Here is a 19,070-nt window from a genome sequence, read left to right on the forward strand (position 1 = left end):
ATTCATTATGATTTTTTCCCCTAATTGAATTGAATCTCATTCTTATGCAAATTTCTACCGGATTGTCTATGAAATTTCAATTGTTCTCGAATAATATGAAATTGTGCTATCAATTCGTCAATTTTTTTAAATAAAGCACAAGAAAAATTACAGTGTTGGCACTAGAAATTTTTTGGATCTGTGCCTTTTGTCATTGATTCTAAGGAACATTGACACCGACACGATAATCGACGCAAGAGTTGCTGGCCATTTTTTTTCTTGCCGTTTTCCATTGTTTGGGAGACTTTTTGAATGTGTGGAACGAATTTTCAAGGAAAGTTGGGGGATTGGAAGTTGAGGTGAATTGTTTTGGACTTTCGATGTGAGGGGGAGGGTTTTGCAGTCACAGAGAGTAGGATTTTATAATTAATTTGTATGATTTTTCCCAAATTTATAAATGGCATAGGGACAATTGTATGAAAATTGAGAATTTAGGTAAGTTATGAAATTTCATCATTATTTTTCCCCCAAATTGAATTCAATCTTAATCTCAATTTTATGCAAATGACTACCAGACTGTCTCCAGACTTCTCCAATAATATGAAATTTTGCTTCCAATTTGTTAATTTTTTCAAATAAAGCGCAAGAAAAATTGCAGTGTTGACACTAGAAAATCTCTGGGTCTGTTCCTTTTGTCGTTGATTCTGAAGAACATTGACACTGATACGATAATCGACACTGGAGTTTCTGGGCAACCACGCTGTCTAAAATTTAGAAACTTTTTTCTAAAGCTAATCTACGTTTTTCCTCTGTGCGGGGTGATTCTTTTGGAGTTGCGATGTGAGGGGGAGGGTTTTGTAGTCACAGAGAAAAGCATTCTATAATTGATCCATAGGATTTTATCCATATGATTTGACCCAAGTGATTTTTCTGGAATTTATGAAATTATTTCAAATGAAACTGAGAAAGAAGGTTTACAGTTTCCCGTGGAAATCTGTGAATTTCATAACTCTGTCGTGATAAAAACTAGTGAATAAAAAGTCGTGGAAATGTGAAATATTTTGGAAGATGAGAATAAGTGAGCAGAGGCGAAAACCACGATAATCGACACTGGAGTTTTTAGACAAATCGAAGGATTGCGGCGACTATTTTTTTTCTTCCGAGTTTTCCTTTCTTTGGAAGGCATTTCCTCATCATGTGGGAGGCTTTTTGAATTTACGAGAGGAATTTTCAAGGAAAGCTAGGGAATTGAAAGGAGTAAATTCGTTTGAAGTTGTGATGTTGCGAATTCGCTAGGTTTTTCTATGGAATTTTGTTGAGCATGTTTTTTATGATGAAGTAAAATAGTTGAAGTAATTATGAAAGAGTACATTATTCCCGAAGACAATAGAAAGAATACAGTAGCCATTGGCTTACCAGGAGGTCCTGGGGGACCGGGTGGACCCTCGAACGTCCCAAGAGGAATCTGTTTTCCGTCCAGTGATGTCGTGAAGCCTCTCTCACCCTTGTCGCCCTTGTCACCCTGTGGACGAGACAATAATAACCTTCAGTGAACAATTACCCACATTCCTCGCACGAAGATAGTTCACAAAACGAAAAAAATTAATTTGAGTAAGACAAAGAAATTATTCTCTATCAGAAATTGATTAGATCCACCAGGGAGTTCGTCAACATCCTATTAGAGCCAGCGACGTACATCTACAGTAGCCACAACCCTTCCGAAAATCAGAAGCCTCAGTGTTTCCAAGCTCATTTCCCCCGCTGAGCGAATTGTGATGGTGTTGTTAAGAAACAAGCAACCACTGCACGACAAATCTACTTTACGTTAGTTTGAGTTAGTTGCTCACAACCCAAGTTAGCCCTGTGAATACATTGAATTGAATACACACTGCGAAAACTAGTGTCCTGAGGTCGTCTTAATTTAAGACGTATGTGACAGAACGCTACAAGAAAGGTCATGACGAATATTTCGGTAGCTCCCTTAGATTCGGAGATATTCCTCGGAAATAGCCAAAAGCCAACTCTTCTTCAAAACCTTTTTGGACCAATGTCTTGGGAAAGAGAACTAAAGTGTCTTCATTGACATGCTTGTGTCGTTATTCAGTAGCGAAATGGTAAAATGATTCAAGACGATTTTGACTACTGGTCTGTTTTCAATGAATTACTCGCCATCTAAAGCAGATATCAAAATTTATCTCATAACCTTTTTTGTAGAGCGAATTGAGAGCTACAAAAAAGGCCATGACGAATATTTCGCCAGCTCCCTTAGATTCGGAGATATTCCTCGAAAACCGCCAGGAGCAAAGTCGACTTGAATCGTTTTACCGCATCGCTACTGAATTTAAGACACTTTCCTTCATTCAGTATTAACCACTGCCAAAAATTGGCTCACGTTTCAATAGTGTCATAAAAATTGATAGAAATCAGGCAAATTCATGTGAATACATTCAATTAATTCCTGAATAACCACGTGTTTATTGAAAAGTCAAGTACTTTGATATTCTGAGACTCAATTTGAGATACTATTTTTCGCAATGTATATAGCACACATCAGCAGTATCAACTCACACGTCGTCCTGGAAAGCCTCTGATACCGACTCGCCCCGTTGCTCCCTATAATGTAATAAACAGGAGAACAAACAAAGAGAAATGAGACAAATCCATCAATATTCATGAAGTCGTTGAAGTTGAGCTTCTTGAAAGACATCAAGTGCCTTGAAATAATGGAGTCTATCGGAATTCAATCAATCCACGAGGTTTTAGATACTCGACTACATACAGAAGGACCCTTCATTGAAACAGAAACATCTGCATACTTCTGTTCATAAGAATTTCCTCGTGACTCAATCACCGACGGAGAATATTCTTCTGAAAAAATTGTCCTTCTGAATGTAAATCGGCCCCAGAAATTTATGACCCAGCAAAAGACATTCCGTTCTATGCAAATGAAGGCAACAACTCACTTTGGGTCCTGCTGGTCCTGGTGGGCCGACGGGTCCAGGTGGTCCCTCAGGTCCAGCAACGCCCTTCTCTCCCGCAGGTCCAACTTCCCCAGGTATTCCTTGTCTGCCGTCCTGTCCAGCTATTCCCTCAGCACCTTGTGGTCCGGGAGGTCCAGGGGGTCCTGGCTCACCTGGCTCTCCCTAAATTCACCCAAATACTATTGATATTTTCTCACCGTAAGACCTAATGTCTTCAAGACGTCTTAAGTTACGAAATTAGACACAAAAATGTCTGAATGAAACTTCAAACGTCTTAAAATGAGACGTTTTTCTGTCTAAATGCAAGACGCTTGATAGACGAGACATTTTCATTATGTCTTGGAATACTAGTCACCAAATTTAAGACTAATCATTCATTAGTAATTTGTGATGACACCACTACGACAGTACAATAACTTTGTGGTTATTGAGAGAAAATGAAAGAAGGATTTGGCAAAATAAACGAGACATCATGAGTTTGAAGCTAAAAATCCTCGAGTAAGACATCTTAATTTGGAAATACAAACGTCTTAATTTCAAACCCTAGTTTTTCTAGGGCATTCAATCTCTCAAATCTCATTCTATTAATCTCAATCACATCTGAACAGCAGCGATCAGGCACGAGATTGTCCCCAGATAATGAAACATCGAGCAAACAGAAAGATAATAGACAACCTCTAGACATAATTTTGATACCAGCAGACAGTGCATCGATCATTGTTGATACAAGATGGTGCATCATCTGTCTAGATAATGTATTCATGCACGCTCCAGACATCGAGATACGTAATGTCCACATGATCGTTTGGACTGAAATAACTATTGTGGAAATATCATGAGCCAAGTGTACATAGACCAGTGAGTTTGTACGTGGTATTTATTTAAGGGTTGTTCACCCAAGGCTATAGGCTGTGGCCCTATATATTCCTGGAAGAATATCTTTTAATAAAACAGCTATTGGTACGATACTTCCACTGTAGAAAGAAATAGTGTGTTGTATGATATGAACACGAAGGTAGAATCGATCATGCGATGAGTTCATCGAAAATGCACCCGGTATACTCCAGCACACCAATTACGTTCAAAAATAAATGAAGAAAAGAGAAATGAAGAGAAAAAAAAGTACTGGGAGAAGAGGAGTAACGAGATAGTTAGTGGATGAGAAGTTTCAGGAGGAGAATGGAATGGTGCTTACTCCAGTAATTATTAGACTCGACGTTAATTAGATTTTCCCTCGGTTTGGGTGAGTGTGGGGCGTCGTGAGAGCATGTTATAAGAAATCAAAGTCGACTAAGCATCGAGGAGGGATGAGTAGAGTTAGTCAGGAAGTTGTAAAATTGAGTGTTATAAAGTGACAGTCTTGTCACGTTCGAGAAGCTTTTCACGTCCTAGTTGTACTTGAAGGACTTACTTTCAGCTGGATGATGGTCTGCGCTGATATATTATGGCCACGTTCCTGGAGGCCCTAGAAGTAGGTTGACTACAGGTGAGCAAATTATTGGATGTGAGGTGGTGAGAGAGTTAGTCAATTGGGGATATTGGGGTAGCTCTTGCGATGAAATTGTTTTCCACAAAAGGCTTTTACTCATAAGATTTGATCCGTTGGATTCGTCCTGTAGGACCCGCTTGATTTGACCCACATCATTTCATCTGAAATAGTTGACCCACACAAGTTGTCCTATATGATTCCACCCTCCGGATTCGACTCGTACAATTTGATTCCCAAGATCTGATCTATGGATTTTGATCCACACGATTTCGAATTTACGATTTGACCCATAAGAGTTGACCTATACAGTTTGATCCATGCTTAAGTCTTATAGTTTAACACTTTTACCACATGACTTGGTTCGCAGCTTTGAAATTTCCGTTAATTTGGCCGATAGGTTTTTACTTATATGAGTTGACCCTTTGGTTTATTCTTGGGCAATGGAATTTGGCCTTTAAGATGGAATCCATAGAATTTTACCATCATGATTTCATTCACATGATTCTACTTACTAGACTTGACCTCACAATTTGACCCATAAGAGTTGACCTATACAATTTGACCCATACTTAAACCTTATCTTACACTTTTACCTATGTGACTTGACTCCCAGCTTGACTCTTACAATTGAATGCTCATGTTTGACCTTCACTCCGACAAGTACGATTCTACCAATCCGATTATACCTTCATTTTTAACCTCCACGATTCTACCACTCGACCCCAAGTTCTGGATTTTATTAACTGTAAAGTTCAACTTCTATGCTTAACCCTTAGTTTGAGTTACTTGACCCTCAGTGTTGACCTACCCGAGTTCAGCCTTGGGACTTGACCCCAGAATCATAACAATTTCCGTTAGTTAGATTTTACTTGTACGAGTTGACCAATGAGATTTCATCCGGACGATTTGACCCGCGCAATTGACTCTTAGATTTACACGGGTGATTCCATCCATAATTTGACCTGTGTGACCATCACATTTCACCCATACAATTAACCTTCACGCTTTAGTTTTTGGAAACCAGTATCATCACAAGAATCCTTCCACATGAATATCCTCAACTCATCTCTCACATCAGTAAAATAAACCAAAAACGTCTGTTCGTCAGGTCAATATCAGCGTCATTAACTAGGACCCAATGTGTTCAAAAATTGGAAGGGATCTCATCACTTCGTTCTCCACCATGCTTCCGAAACAAAATCCTAAAACTCAAACTCCACTAAATAATACCAAAAAGAATAAGAAATGAGGAAAATTAAACTTTCACTACTACTTTCTCTCGCATTCCAAATGATAATGCAAGAGCTTCCACTGTTCTCCTTCGCTATTGATAACGCTATATCTAAGAATAAATACAAGAGAGAATAGCTACACCGCAAGCAACCTCAAGGTATTCTAACAATACACGAAAGGCGAACGATAACGCTCAATAACTATTTATAAACATTCAAGTGGAGAATAAAAAGAAAACTATAATAACGAGTTCGAGGCTTCCAACGGCGGTTGTTACCTTTAGGGCGACGATTTCGGCGTAGCCAAGCGTTCCACCGCGCAGTGTTGTCACTGATCTCTTTAACCCCAATCCCTGTGCATTGACCCGTAGGACGAACACATTGATTTTTATTGACTTTGTTATGGGCTATTGTTTTCTTGCATGTATTGTTGTGTTTAGACATTGATTTTGATTTTTAGACAGAGTAATCTTTAGCCCGACGAGTTAGGCGGATCCATTCGGTTTGGTGAGACAGCTGTTGAAGTGATTCAGACCTTCAGTGGTTTTTCAAGAATAATTAATGGCGGCAGTGAACTGAATACACGGAGAGAAAAGTTGGATAAGAATTATCTAGAAAATCGCGACAAATTTTGATATATGAAAGGCAATCGTGGAGCGAAATTGGAATTCAATGGAGGATACTTTGGCGGAGGATAGGTTACGATTCGTTTGGTAAAACACAGGTCTGCGGATGCAAAAATTTACCGTTGAATTTCAACAACTAGTTGGTGAAATTCAACATTTTACAAACAATTGATGAAAATTCAAAAAAGGTTTTTCAATTTCGTTCGACAACTATTTGTTAAATTTTCGATAAAAATCAATCAATAAAAATCAATCTTCAATCAAGTTTGCCTACCAGAGTAGATGGTGAGGGCATATATACATTTGGAAACAATCCCGCAATCATTTGTATCTTGATAATCGATCAATGTCTCGCCTAGAAGATGGTTTCGCCATAATCTACAATTAGTTGTTAAATTTCAATTAGTTGGTGAAATTTACTAAATTATTTTCTCCGCGTAAGAAAATTAACAATTATGACGCAAAGAATGATTTGTGAGTTTGAAGAATTTCAAAATACCGCGCGTTTCTTCAGTGATTAACTTCACGCGTCTCATGGATTAATCAGAATTGAGGATTAGCGAGTGAGTAGTTTCGATATATTTCGATATAAAACAACTTCACGAAGCGTTCTTCCTTTGGAGAAGAACAGAAATGAATCGTTAAGCAACGGAAAGTACGGAAAAATACTGCCTAAATATTTTGTGGTAATTAATTATTAATTATTGAAAAATATTTTGAAAGTCTATGATTGAAAAATCATTTATTGAGGTTCTAAACTTGAGATTTGAAAATATTTTAAAAAATCGTGCAACTTTCCTCTTCCTGAAACAACAGACTACTAAACAGAACTATCAATCAATAAAAGAAAAGGACAGTAATCCTTGAACTTTTCTCTTCGCAAAGTGATTGATCATGACAGATCCTGTGCGTTAGATAATGGATTCACCTAAACTGTCGTTATCAAGGAGTAAGTCATCAGCGTTCGATTTGTTTCGGATGATCAAATGGATTTTGATGATGATGAATAATGTTGAGTGAATATTTGCTATTTATGATTCGATGAGACAGCGAATTGAGAAGATTACTCTGTCCAATTTATTTATAGATAGTTGTAATACAGTGGACATGACAACAACACGCAATGAATAATAATCGGTGAGCCAGTGTACCGTATGATACGTTCTTCCGAATAGTAGTATTTTTTTTCTGATAGAGTCCCCATTGTTTATGGTAGATACCTTTACAGCCGAGAAGACGTCAAAGCCTGGACTTCCAAGCTCGCCTTTCTGTCCTTTGTCACCGGGTCGACCCTACAAGCAGTTCAATATTTATCAATTGAGTTTTTAAAGAATAGGATTGATTGATTGATGGGAAAACCTAGAGAATTTGCTGGAGAATTCTATTCGATTTCTATTCGATTTTCTATTAGCTTTTGGTGGTTTTTTCCGATAGAAGTGTTCAATAGAAAATATTTTATGGAAAAAAAAAATATTTTCCGTAATTCGAGATATTTTCTATAGAAATTCCTTGCCTCAAACTTTCCAAATTATTTTGTCCGATTTTTTTAATGCAAAGAGGAGAAAAAGAGAATGGAAAAAACTTGGAGAATTCATGTCGAATTCCCATAGAAAATGTTTCAATAGAAAAAGTTTGATAGAAAAATGAAATTTTACTGATTTTTTCTACAAAAAAGTTTCTATTGGAAATTTTCTATAAATAACGCACAGAAAAGCTGCTAAATTCTTCAATCTTAACGGCTAAAAACTAGTAAAATTTTCTATTGAAAACTATTTAGGAATTTCAATAGCATTGTCGAATAAGAAATTTAAAAAAATGAAAAAAAGACAAATCTGTTAATTTCAATAGTTATTTAATTTCATAAATAAATTAAAAAAATAAATTAAATATTATGTATTCTAAATGAACAGTGACTTCATTAATTTATTCATAGATCGGATTAATCAACTAAATAACTGATTAATCGATGAATTTGTTAATTAATTTTGTTTGTTGATATTGAAATATGAAATAATCTCACCGGATCTCCCTTGGGTCCATCCAAACCAATCGGCCCCTGCAAACGATAAAATGATATTAATAAAATTCTCCTTCCGCCACAGCCTCAGAACATCCAGATGAAACAGAAAAGTATGAATTTTATGAAATGAAAGAAGTATCGAAAAATATCCGCCTGTACAGAGTGCCCCGATATATCATTCTCGTGTGATATAAAGGAACAAACTGTGAAGAATACAAAAATTGAGGTATTAAACTAAAACCACTTCTCGGCATATGGCGTCCGAATTCAATATCGAAACACGTGACACCGGAAACTTTAAAAATATCGTTCGGTATTGTATTTCTCTCCTACGATGTTTCGCTAGGGGAAAAGTGCATTCTGCGCCCAGAGTAATTGTACTGATTCAGTTATTGCTGTGAGAACTATTCGAAGAGAGTTATCGATTCGAGGGAGGATACTCATAACGATCGCTATATACACTCAGAGAAAAAATTAGTTCTGCTGAAAAATTATATGTACCCCTGAAGAGATCTTTTGTCATGTTAAATCAATTTACTTGTGGACGAAAAAGAAAGTTTCCACCAAAACATGACAATTTCAAGAGGAAACTGCAATTTTTTGCCGAAAACCGTGTTATTGGCAGAATTAAGTAATTTCGAGGGGACAATTTTTTTTTGGGAATAAAATATTCTTTCCTCGTCAATGTATTCTTTCTGTGGTATAAACCTATGGTGTTCTCTCACATCAAGTGAATGTCGTACAATAGATTATATTTTTTCCTGCCAATAGTTCGAATTCTTCTAGGGATATTTCTGATGATCACGACAAAAATTTAATTTTTGTGATAGATATTAAATTTCTTTCTATCAAGTTGGTTAATTTTCCTTAATTAAATCTGTTCCACTCCATCCAATATTCTCACGTGGAATATATAGTTTTTCCCCACGCAGAAAAATGTATATTTTGAAAAATATATAAAATATGTTTTATACATATTTTTTATATATTCTTTATAAATTTGAAAAATATGTGGAATTGGCCCATATTATTTATTTTTTAAATATATTTTTTGATAGGAGTCGGCAGAGCTAATTTTTTTCTCAATGAGGGAAGGGGTATATTTCGAAATTTGTTATATTCCCACATTCAATTAGTTTTTAGTGCTATTTCTATAGAAGATTTTCTCCAGAATTTTTGACAGAATATTTTCTATTGAATTTTTTCATGCGCAATATCCGCAATAAAAAGCTTCATCGAAATAAAATGAATCGTTCAATTTCACAATATCCATTCACAATGGACTATATTAATTAGAACAAGCTAAACCGAATTATTAATGAATAACGAAAAAAAAACTATTCAAAAAAATTTCTCAATTTCCATGGGATCAACTCAATAGACACCAGCGCCTCCAACCCAATTACCCATTTGCCCTGAAAACTTTCAACAGTTGGCAATGCAGCAACCAAATACTAGAATTGAACGAGTAACTACAATTCCCGGACGATTTTGGTCTAGAATTTCATGGATTACGGTTCCCGCGTCTCCCGAGGGATGGCAAATGGAACATTTACAGGATTACCCTAAATCCAGTTTTCGACTGACCGCAGAATCGAACACGAAAACGAGGTGACCAGTTGGAAATCTACACATACCGTGGAATATTCGAGGTAAAGTTGGTCTACAAACACGTAACGCATATAACGTGAAAGCAAATGAAAGACGGAGGGAGTTTGGGTGAATTCCCGAGTTTAGTCGTATATTGGAGGGTAGAATTTCGTATTGCGTGATTCGTACGTTCCCGAACTGAGGGGGAAAATTACATTAGTGGTTACGTTTGCCATAGCATGCCCACGTCAAACTCCTGAATTACTTGGATTCGTTCTTTTCTGCATTGTTTCATCTCTTTTTCGCTTACACTTTTATTGGACTAATGGTGAGACGAGGGGTTGGCCACTAGGATTGAGTGACATTATGACTTCGAAATAAAGTCAATTTCACGGGAAATTCATTTCAATTAATTCAAGCGTTAGGTAACATGATTCCGTGACTGTACGTAAAAAAAAATTGTCGATTTCATCCGGTGCTTCTAGTGAATGTGAGTGAGATGGAATCAAGTCGAGAATCTACTCATTTTAAGCAGATTTCGTGGACTTGGATCAAGTGTGTCCAGAAATGCCAAGTTGAATTGGCGACTTGATTCAAGTATCTGTCCTATGTGAATTAAATATCTTTCCTACTTGGGTCAAGTATTTTTCCTATTTCAATCAAGTGCTATTCCTACTTGAATCAAATATTTGTTCTACATGAATCAAGTTTTTTTTTACTTGAATCAAGTGCCTTTCCTACTTGAATAAAGTATATTTCCTACTTGAATCAAGTGTCTTACCTACTTCAATCAAGTATTTTTCCTACTTGAATCAAGTATTTGTTCTACATGAATCAATTGTCTTTCCTACTTGCATGAAGTGTCTTTCCTACTTGAATCAAGTGTCTTTCCTACTTGAATCAAGTGTCTTTCCTACTTGCATCAAGTGTCTTACCTAATTGAATCAAGTATATTTCCTACGTAAATCAAGTATTTGTCCGAGTTGAATTAACTATTGTTATTATTTGAATCAAGTATCTTTCCTACTCGAGTCAAGTAAATTCCGGATCAAAATTCACAAAATTTGCACTAGTCTATATCGATTTCATCAACACGATTCGCCGCGAATATACACCCGATACTGCTTTCATCAATTTCAACCGATGTTTAAACTTTCAAAGCGTTCAAGTCATCACGTTACAGAGATTAGAATGCATACAATGATTTCATTTGATATCAAAATAAAACAGCGATTAGGGTGCACACAATGATTTCATTTGACTTCGAAATAATTCCCACAGTCATTACCCCTCAGCGTTGGCGTACAATAAAGGAGGTGTGCTATGAAATGTCGGACTATTCATTATAAGCTGCAGGAACAATTGTCACTCTATAATCTCTGACAATCAACTAAACAATGAACGAATTTTTTTTTGCTTTAGAAAGTCTTACCGTGACACCAGGTTCGCCTTTTTCACCTTTAGCACCCTGGAATATTACGATTGATTGAATTAAAGAGGCTGAGAATGAATATCCCCCAATAGCTTGGAATTTATTATCATCCCGGATATCTATTTAATTCCGTCGTAATTCTCATCGGAGCTGAATAAATTGCACTGCCAACTTTAAATCATGAATTAAAAGCGCCGGAAAAAATAAACCTCGCACCTCGTTAAAGCTCATGTTCGTGATTCAAATCGTAAATTAAATTTTCTGAAGTAATAGGATAAATTAATGAGAGTATGAATGGGGTGAGATACAGAAGGAGAGACAGAGAGAGAGAGAGAGAGAGGAGGATGAATGGAGTAAAAAAATATAACAAAATACCGGAAAACCGTTCTTGCCCGCGGTCCCCGCTACACCCTGGAAAAAGGAGTCAAAAGTAATTAAAAAAAGGGGTTTATTGGGGTATTAATGCTTGCTTATTTGGTGCATTCCAAGCCCCCATAGCCTTTGTGTTAAATGATGAAAATTCCTATAAATTCTTCGCAGTGACGTAGAGAGAAAGAAAAAGTTTTTCCGAAAAACGCGAAAAAATTTAATCTTTAAACTTGGCGCTTTCTTTAGGAAATTCTATTGGAAGTCTATAACAATTCTATTGAAGTTCTATTGAAATTCTATTTTTTAAAAATTATTCTTCTTTTAGCGCTAATTCTATTGAAGATTATGTCATTTACCTTGTCATTTTGTTAAGAGATATTTCATAGAAAAATGTCAATAGATTTTTATGTTTCGATGGTAATTCTTGTACATAATTTTTCATGTTTTTTTAATTGTATTTTCATTTGTTCCCCATAACAAAAGTTTTTAAAAATTGAAAATTCTTCTTCAAGATTTCTTATAGAAATAATTCAGTAGCGAAGTGGTAAAACGGTATAAGTCAATTTTGACTATTGACCAGTTTTCAATCAATATCTCGGAATCTAAGGGAGATAGCAAAATTGTTGTTATAACCTTTTTTGTAGCGCCGATTGATTACTACAACAAATGTAATTACGAAAATTTCGCTATCTCCCCTAAATTCGAAAATATTCCTCAAAAACTCAACTGGGAGATGAGTCGATTTAACCTTTTTACCACTTCGCTACTGAATTCCAATGGAATGAGTTATGTGAAAAAGTCAATGGAATTTCAAGTTGCTCCAGAAATTCAAGTAAAGTCATAATTTTTTAGCGGCAGGAAGATGGAAATTCCACAATTTACATGAATTTTCACGTGAAAGTGCATATTGACTGCTCAATTTGCTGGAATTTTTAGGGAATATCTGGATTTTCCGGATTTATCATCAATTTTCTCAGAATAGTTGGACTGAAATTTACTTCATTTTTCCTGCATTTACTGCATTTTTCCATGAAATTATGAATGTTCAATGACAAAATTTCTTGACATTTCAATGGANATTTGAGAGTGAATTTCTGTGGTTCCCGGTAGCTTAGTCGGTAAGAGTGCCCGGCGCGTATCTGGGAGACCCGGGTTCGATTCCCGGCTGGGTGAAGCGGAAATTTTTAAGCGGAAATTTTTTCTCTCTAAATTCTAATTCTCTTAGAATTCTTTTTTTTTTTGCGTTTGAGGTGAATTTGAGAGTGAATTTCTGTGGTTCTCGGTAGCTTAGTCGGTAAGAGTGCCCGGCGCGTATCTGGGAGACCCGGGTTCGATTCCCGGCTGGGTGAAGCGGAAATTTCTTCTCTCTAAATTCTAATTCTCTTAGAATCCGGGCATGGAAAATTTTTAATATCGCACTTTCTCCTATGAACCAATATTCATTGAAAAACGTATGTGAAAGTTACATAACTTTCAACAGAATGGCCGCATTAGATGAATAAAATTTCAGGATTCTCCGAAAACTCCAAAATTTCTTAGAGAAAGCGTCAGGATTTTCTATAAATTTTTTATTACCAGAAACTTAATTTTTCTCTTTATGCATTATCCAATTCTAATGAAGTTATGAATATCTGATTTTCCAATTAGACTCCCAATCGGAAAAACTTTTATTCTCTCTAGACCCCCAGTAGCGAAAGCAAAACTAAAGCCCATCGTATCAAGACGGGGCACATATTCGACTCTTCAATGTTATTATTGACACCACTAGGGCACCATAAACACCCCCACAGCCATCCTAATAGAGCGAGAAAGAGGGAGACAGGGTTCTCGATCGATTCCATAAATAAAAGCCGAGGGTTGAAGCGTGCAATATTCCCCATGCCTTGATCATGCTCGACCTGATCACTCATGATCACAGCCCATAAAAACTCCCCAATTCTCCCCTAGTGCCACATTCTGACACAGAGAATCGTCAATTGAGATTGAATGTTGGAGACTCACCTGTGCTCCGGGCTCCCCAGTGTCACCCTTCTTTCCCTTTTTCCCTCTTTTCCCAGGAGGTCCTGGCTCACCGGGTGGTCCTAAAAACACAGAACGAGAACAAAAGGTCAGACAATTTTCAGACATTCGCAGGATCTCTCTCTGAGATTTATGTGAGCGATGCGCGGCGGTTGGAACAGCCTGCGTTCGCTTGATTCTTAATTCATTGTAAACAAACAATTGTCGGATGCATGTGGAATAACTGATGGAGATGAAGAAAGGGATACACTGTTAGAAATTTTTTTAACTTTCATGAGAAATATGATAGTCATTCTCATAAGAGTGACATTGAGTCGGATTTACGGGAACAACGGTTATGAAATTTCTCGTTTTAGGTAGAATTCAAAGAAATTCATGTTTTAAATGGGAGGCAGATGGCCTCTTCCATAAAAATCAACCGATTTAAGTTTTTTTTTTACAAAATGTGCGTCTTCGAACACACTTTCCACATAAAAATATGCCAATTTTTTTCAATTCGTTCTTCCATCAATTTTCTCAGAAAATCCTAAAAAAACTTCAAAAAACAAGTCATTTTCAAAGTTGGACCCTTTTTATATTTTTCAAAAAATTTCAGTGAATATATTGGACCAAAATAAAATTTTTCACCTTTTCAATTTGAGAGTGAAATTCGTAAGTGTCCTGGTAGCTCAGATGGTAAAAGCACCCAACGCGACATTGGGAGGTCCCGGGTTCAATTCCCGGCTAGGAAGTTACTAATTTTTTCTCTCAAAAAAATTAAATTTAATTAATGCCTAATGATGGTAGGTGGAGAAATCCTAGTGGAAAAACATAAGGCAGAGGCGTAACATGCCTGATCAGAATTTCGGATCGGACTTGATCAGTTTCTGATCGAGACCTGAACAGAATTTCCACTCGGGAAGTTGCCAAATTATCGTTTTCTGAGTGCCGAAAACCTTTGAATTCCTTGAAAGTTACAATGTAAAAAAAGTTATCCAGAATTTTTAGATAATTAACGATTAAAGTAACCTGCTCTCATGGAACATTCAAGCAAAAGTCCCGCGATAAACCAATTTTTCCCGATGCGAGAATAAACACTTCAAACATTTCAAAGTGAAAGGAAAATCAGGAAAATCTGGGGGGACTTTAGAGTCTATTTTCGGGACGGGTGGGAATAAGATCGTAGCATCCCCACCCGGGGGTGGGAGAAGAGGGTTCAGTTAAAATCTCAGTTCGCCCTACGGGCAATCGTCGCTCCTTGTCATCGTTGTACTCGTCTTCAGAGAGAGCCCAGCGTAAACCTAATTTAACGCAAGAGAAGAGTGAGGAGATCCACGAGAGGAAGGGGATTGGGATGGGAAAATGAAAGAGGGAAGGGGTGGAAGGCGAACGTGAAGCAGGGAGCGAGATAATCGAGCTTTAAAAGCCAAAGCGTTGATCCAGAATATCCCATGGTGAAAACGTCCCTCTCCCTCACCCCCTCTCTCTCACTATCATTCCTCCCTCATTCTCACCGGAGTCTCTCTCAGCATCTCACTCGACGTCCAATTTCCCCCCCTTTTGTGTTTGCACTTTTTCTCTGTGTTGTGCCTTGGTAGTTGTGCTCATTCCAAGCGACTCTTTTACGTATTTTCCTTGGGTTTTTTTGCTTCCGCTGTGCGTCCACACATAAACCGTTCTCAATTTTTCGATCTTACTCCCTAGGGAAATCGTCTCGCCGTCCCGGGGAAAGCACTTATTGTTTGGATAAATACAGAAGTTGGGGATTTTTTTCAGTTTGGGTTTTCTTGGGAGAGACGGGGAGCGGTTGTTTATGTGTGTTTAGACCCTTTGCGGACCGATGGGATGCTTCCAGATAATTGAATGCATCGATTCTGGTTTGAATTGATTCGAAATGTCGGAGTCATGTGGAATTGCTCAAAATAGGAAATTTTTGTGGGAAAATTTAGGCATAAATTCTTCACTTTTGAGAATTTTTGAGGGAAAGTGTTGGTACATTTCTCGGATATTTTTATCGAGTATCGGTTTCACTAAAATTTTAAGGAATTTCGGCCCTGAAAATTCACAATTTGATGGAAAGAAAATATCAGGAAAATTTGAGGTTCGTATACGGAACTGACGGAAGAGGTAAAAAATGAATGAATATTTGTCAATATTCAATTTAGATTTTTAATAAATTCCAGGGAAATAATTATTTAACGATATCCAAGAATTTTTTACAGTTTGCTACGGACCACACTATAAATTCCACCATTTTAAATTATCCAATTTGTCAATTAAATTGCGTGAGAAAAATTTGAAAAAAAATCATGAATATTCAGCGTTATTGAAATTACACTTTGCACAGAATTATTATTTTTTAAACATTCGTTGCTTATAAATAAAAAATTGAAATTGTTTAAACTTTCGGAAACCTTATTCTTTAAGGCATGAAATCGATTTCTGGTAAAATTATTATTATTATTTTTAGGGTGGAAAATTTGTTTATAAATTATGTGCAGAAAATGCTGGTAATTTTCAAAAGTTGCACTCTTTAAATTATTTCATTAATCTTCAATAATTAAAGCATTATCCAACGGTTCAATATCGAGATTCAAATTCAGATCTGCAAAGTTTAAACAATAAAATCACTGTAAACTGTCCGGACACTTGGAGTCAAATGGGGCTCAAACGAAATCTCTGATGTTCAACTACAGAAGTAGAAAAGAATTTCACTGGAGAAAAAATTGCCTCAGTACTCAAGTGTTCGTGGAATTTCAATTTTTTTATTAAAGTTTTGAATTTTCCTTACGCTTCCGTTCGAAGCGCATTTCACCCTCGTTCAATACAACGTCTCCCCCATCAATTCCAGTGACGAGCGATAAGATTCTCGAGTGTGGGTGTGTGTAGACCATTATCGCATCCTCGTTTGTACGATGACAAATACCGAATTAGAGTCGAGTAGAATTACTACGACAGCTGGAAAATCCCGTGTCGTGTAAAATTGTAATGTAGAGGTTGGCTCGATGCTGTGCAACAGTCGGCGACGTTTAGCATTTGTTCCATTTTGTTTCGGTGGGAGTTACCCAGTTTAGTACAACAGCAGATGTTTATTGAATTGGTTGCGTAATGCTGCCAAAGGGGTTTTGCATTTTCAATTTCAATGAAATGGTAAAAGCTGGTTGTGTGAAAATTTTCAGTTGCGAGGTTTTTGCGGGAGTCACTCGAAATAGCCTACGCGGAACTAATATTGACATGTACGTGTGAGTACGTAAATTCATGTATTCACTAGTTATTGAAGAACATTAATTCGTTGAACCAAAAAAATTAGCGAAAAAGAGTATCTATACACACCGACGGCCGTGGCTGTGTGGTTAGAGTATGGGATTGGCACGTGAGCCACCCGGGTTCGATACCCGGCTGGGGAGCCAAAATTTGTAACACTCTAATCTCGCAGTTTCACTGTCGAGCGGGAGTCTCGTTAAAGGGACGACTGTACCTGGGCAGGTTTTTCCCTCAAGTGAGGTTTTCCCTCGTCCTTCGGCGAATGCGGTACAGGTGGTTGGGGGGTGGGAAGGGAATATATCATGAAAACCCGAAAGGGTATACGAGAGAAAATAATACAAGGAGTATCTATACACGATGACAGTTCCATGAAGTTGTCTTATATCATTTTTTTCCTCCTAAATCATTGCAAGAAGGAATACGACCGATGAGAATCATACGTCCCAATCTGTCAGCTGTTAAATTTTGATATGACAATAAACGATTTCCTCATGTTCTAATTCCTACGTTCCCTGAATAAGATTTTAATCATAATTGTAATTGAATTCCTTTTAGAACACACTTTAGAGTGCGCTGAGAAAAAAAATTATTTTTGTCAAATATCCATTTACTTGAGAGAAGTATTTATTTTTTCAATACCGTATTTCTTCATTTCAGTCATTCTCAGGCAATCCTCATTAGGTTTCAATTATGTCAATTATATTGCTCTAGAATATGATCATGTTAGTTATGACCTTGAGTGAACTTCTTCAATAATTATCAACATTAAAAAATTGATCGAAATTTTTCCCTGTAGAAAATGAAAAATTTTGGAAATATGAATAATCTTTAGAAGAGTCCATCCAAGGTCATGTGCAACATAGTCATCCTCTAGAGCAACATGACTGTTGTAATTGAAACTTAGTCAGGCTCGCCTGGGAATCACTCGATTGGAGAAATACGATTTTGAAAAAGTAAATACTTCTCTCAAGTAAATGAATATTTGGCAAAAATATATTTTTTCCTCAGTGTGTGAATTCCTGGAATTCAATGTTTATTGATACTCTGGTAAAAGTGCGGACCCATACTGTTATCAATTTTTAGTTAGTTCACACGGTAATTCAATTAATCTGTTGTTCATCTCATCAATATAATTCTGTGCTTAGAATATTGTCTCATGTTTTCAGCACCAAATTAAAAATGAAAACTTCATTTGGAATACTGAGTCACAGCTTCTTTTTAATCATATCAGAAATTTTGTATTTGGATATTAACATTATTTGTTCAAAGTGAAAAAATCGATCATCGTTTTCACTATATTGCATTCAGATTCTCCTATCCTTAACGTCAAAAAAGTGATATGATCTCATAATTCTAGCTATTGATTCTAATCAACTTTGTTCCAGGAAAACCTTAGTAAACGCAGCATTAAGAAAATAGAATTATTCTATTTTCCTCTACCCTAAATGATTTGGACAATTATGATTCGTTTATTCATTGTTCATAAAATGGTATTCAATTATTTTTTGTTTATTGAGCGGGCTTCATTTAAAATTCGATGCAGGACGATTGTACTCACGAAAACCGCCTTACTTTCTCCATTCGTTCGAAATATCCGCCATGTTCGAGTTCGCATTTTCAATTCGAGATATTGCCCACGCCTTTTTTTCGAAAGGACAGCGAATGAATATTCAGGAAATTCGTAGAAAGCGAATATGTAATCACGGCTGGAGACTCCAGCACGATGATGAATATAGGAAAATACGGACTTCATATTTCATATGAGGAATATCTCATGGATTTTCGATATTGAGCGCCAGTTTTCCGATAACTGAATGCGCGAGACTCTCGAGGATAATCGACTAGTGACTTCCAGTAAGAGGCAAATCCTCGAGGGCTTGTAATCGAGTGGCATTAAGTGCAGATATGGCTCAACAAATTGGATAATATAAAACTCAAGTGGTGAAAAAACACGGTAAATTGAGTGGTATTTGCAAGCCAGTTGTGATTTTAGTGTCTCTTATTTAGTTGCCATGGATTTGAGTACCTCCAGGCTTCATGATAATAAACTGGATGAGATGATGGGGATTCGTCGTGGCTGGAAGGGGGGG

The 19,070-nt window shown here is 36.7% G+C and overlaps 1 protein-coding gene across 7 annotated transcripts in view; it reads right to left on the reverse strand.

Moving 5' to 3' along the window:
* Positions 1-19,070, reverse strand: part of LOC107039468 (collagen alpha chain CG42342) — a 240,584-nt gene that overhangs the window by 29,292 nt on the left and 192,222 nt on the right. For 6 of the 7 annotated variants that reach the window (XM_015259104.1, XM_015259095.1, XM_015259130.1 and 3 more), the window contains exons 2-9: positions 13,720-13,799; positions 11,725-11,760; positions 8,328-8,363; positions 7,528-7,599; positions 4,372-4,425; positions 2,943-3,122; positions 2,548-2,592; positions 1,396-1,501 (exon numbers count right to left, since the gene is read on the reverse strand). In XM_015259104.1, the coding sequence (XP_015114590.1) occupies positions 1,396-1,501; positions 2,548-2,592; positions 2,943-3,122; positions 4,372-4,425; positions 7,528-7,599; positions 8,328-8,363; positions 11,725-11,760; positions 13,720-13,799 (609 nt within the window). The remainder of the gene's footprint in view (positions 1-1,395; positions 1,502-2,547; positions 2,593-2,942; positions 3,123-4,371; positions 4,426-7,527; positions 7,600-8,327; positions 8,364-11,724; positions 11,761-13,719; positions 13,800-19,070) is intronic. The other variant, XM_015259122.1, reaches the window with a different exon arrangement.

Source organism: Diachasma alloeum, unplaced genomic scaffold, assembly GCF_001412515.2.
Source record: "Diachasma alloeum isolate Michigan unplaced genomic scaffold, Dall2.0 Dall_scaffold_00178, whole genome shotgun sequence".
In the NCBI taxonomy this organism is placed as follows: Eukaryota; Metazoa; Arthropoda; class Insecta; order Hymenoptera; family Braconidae; genus Diachasma; species Diachasma alloeum.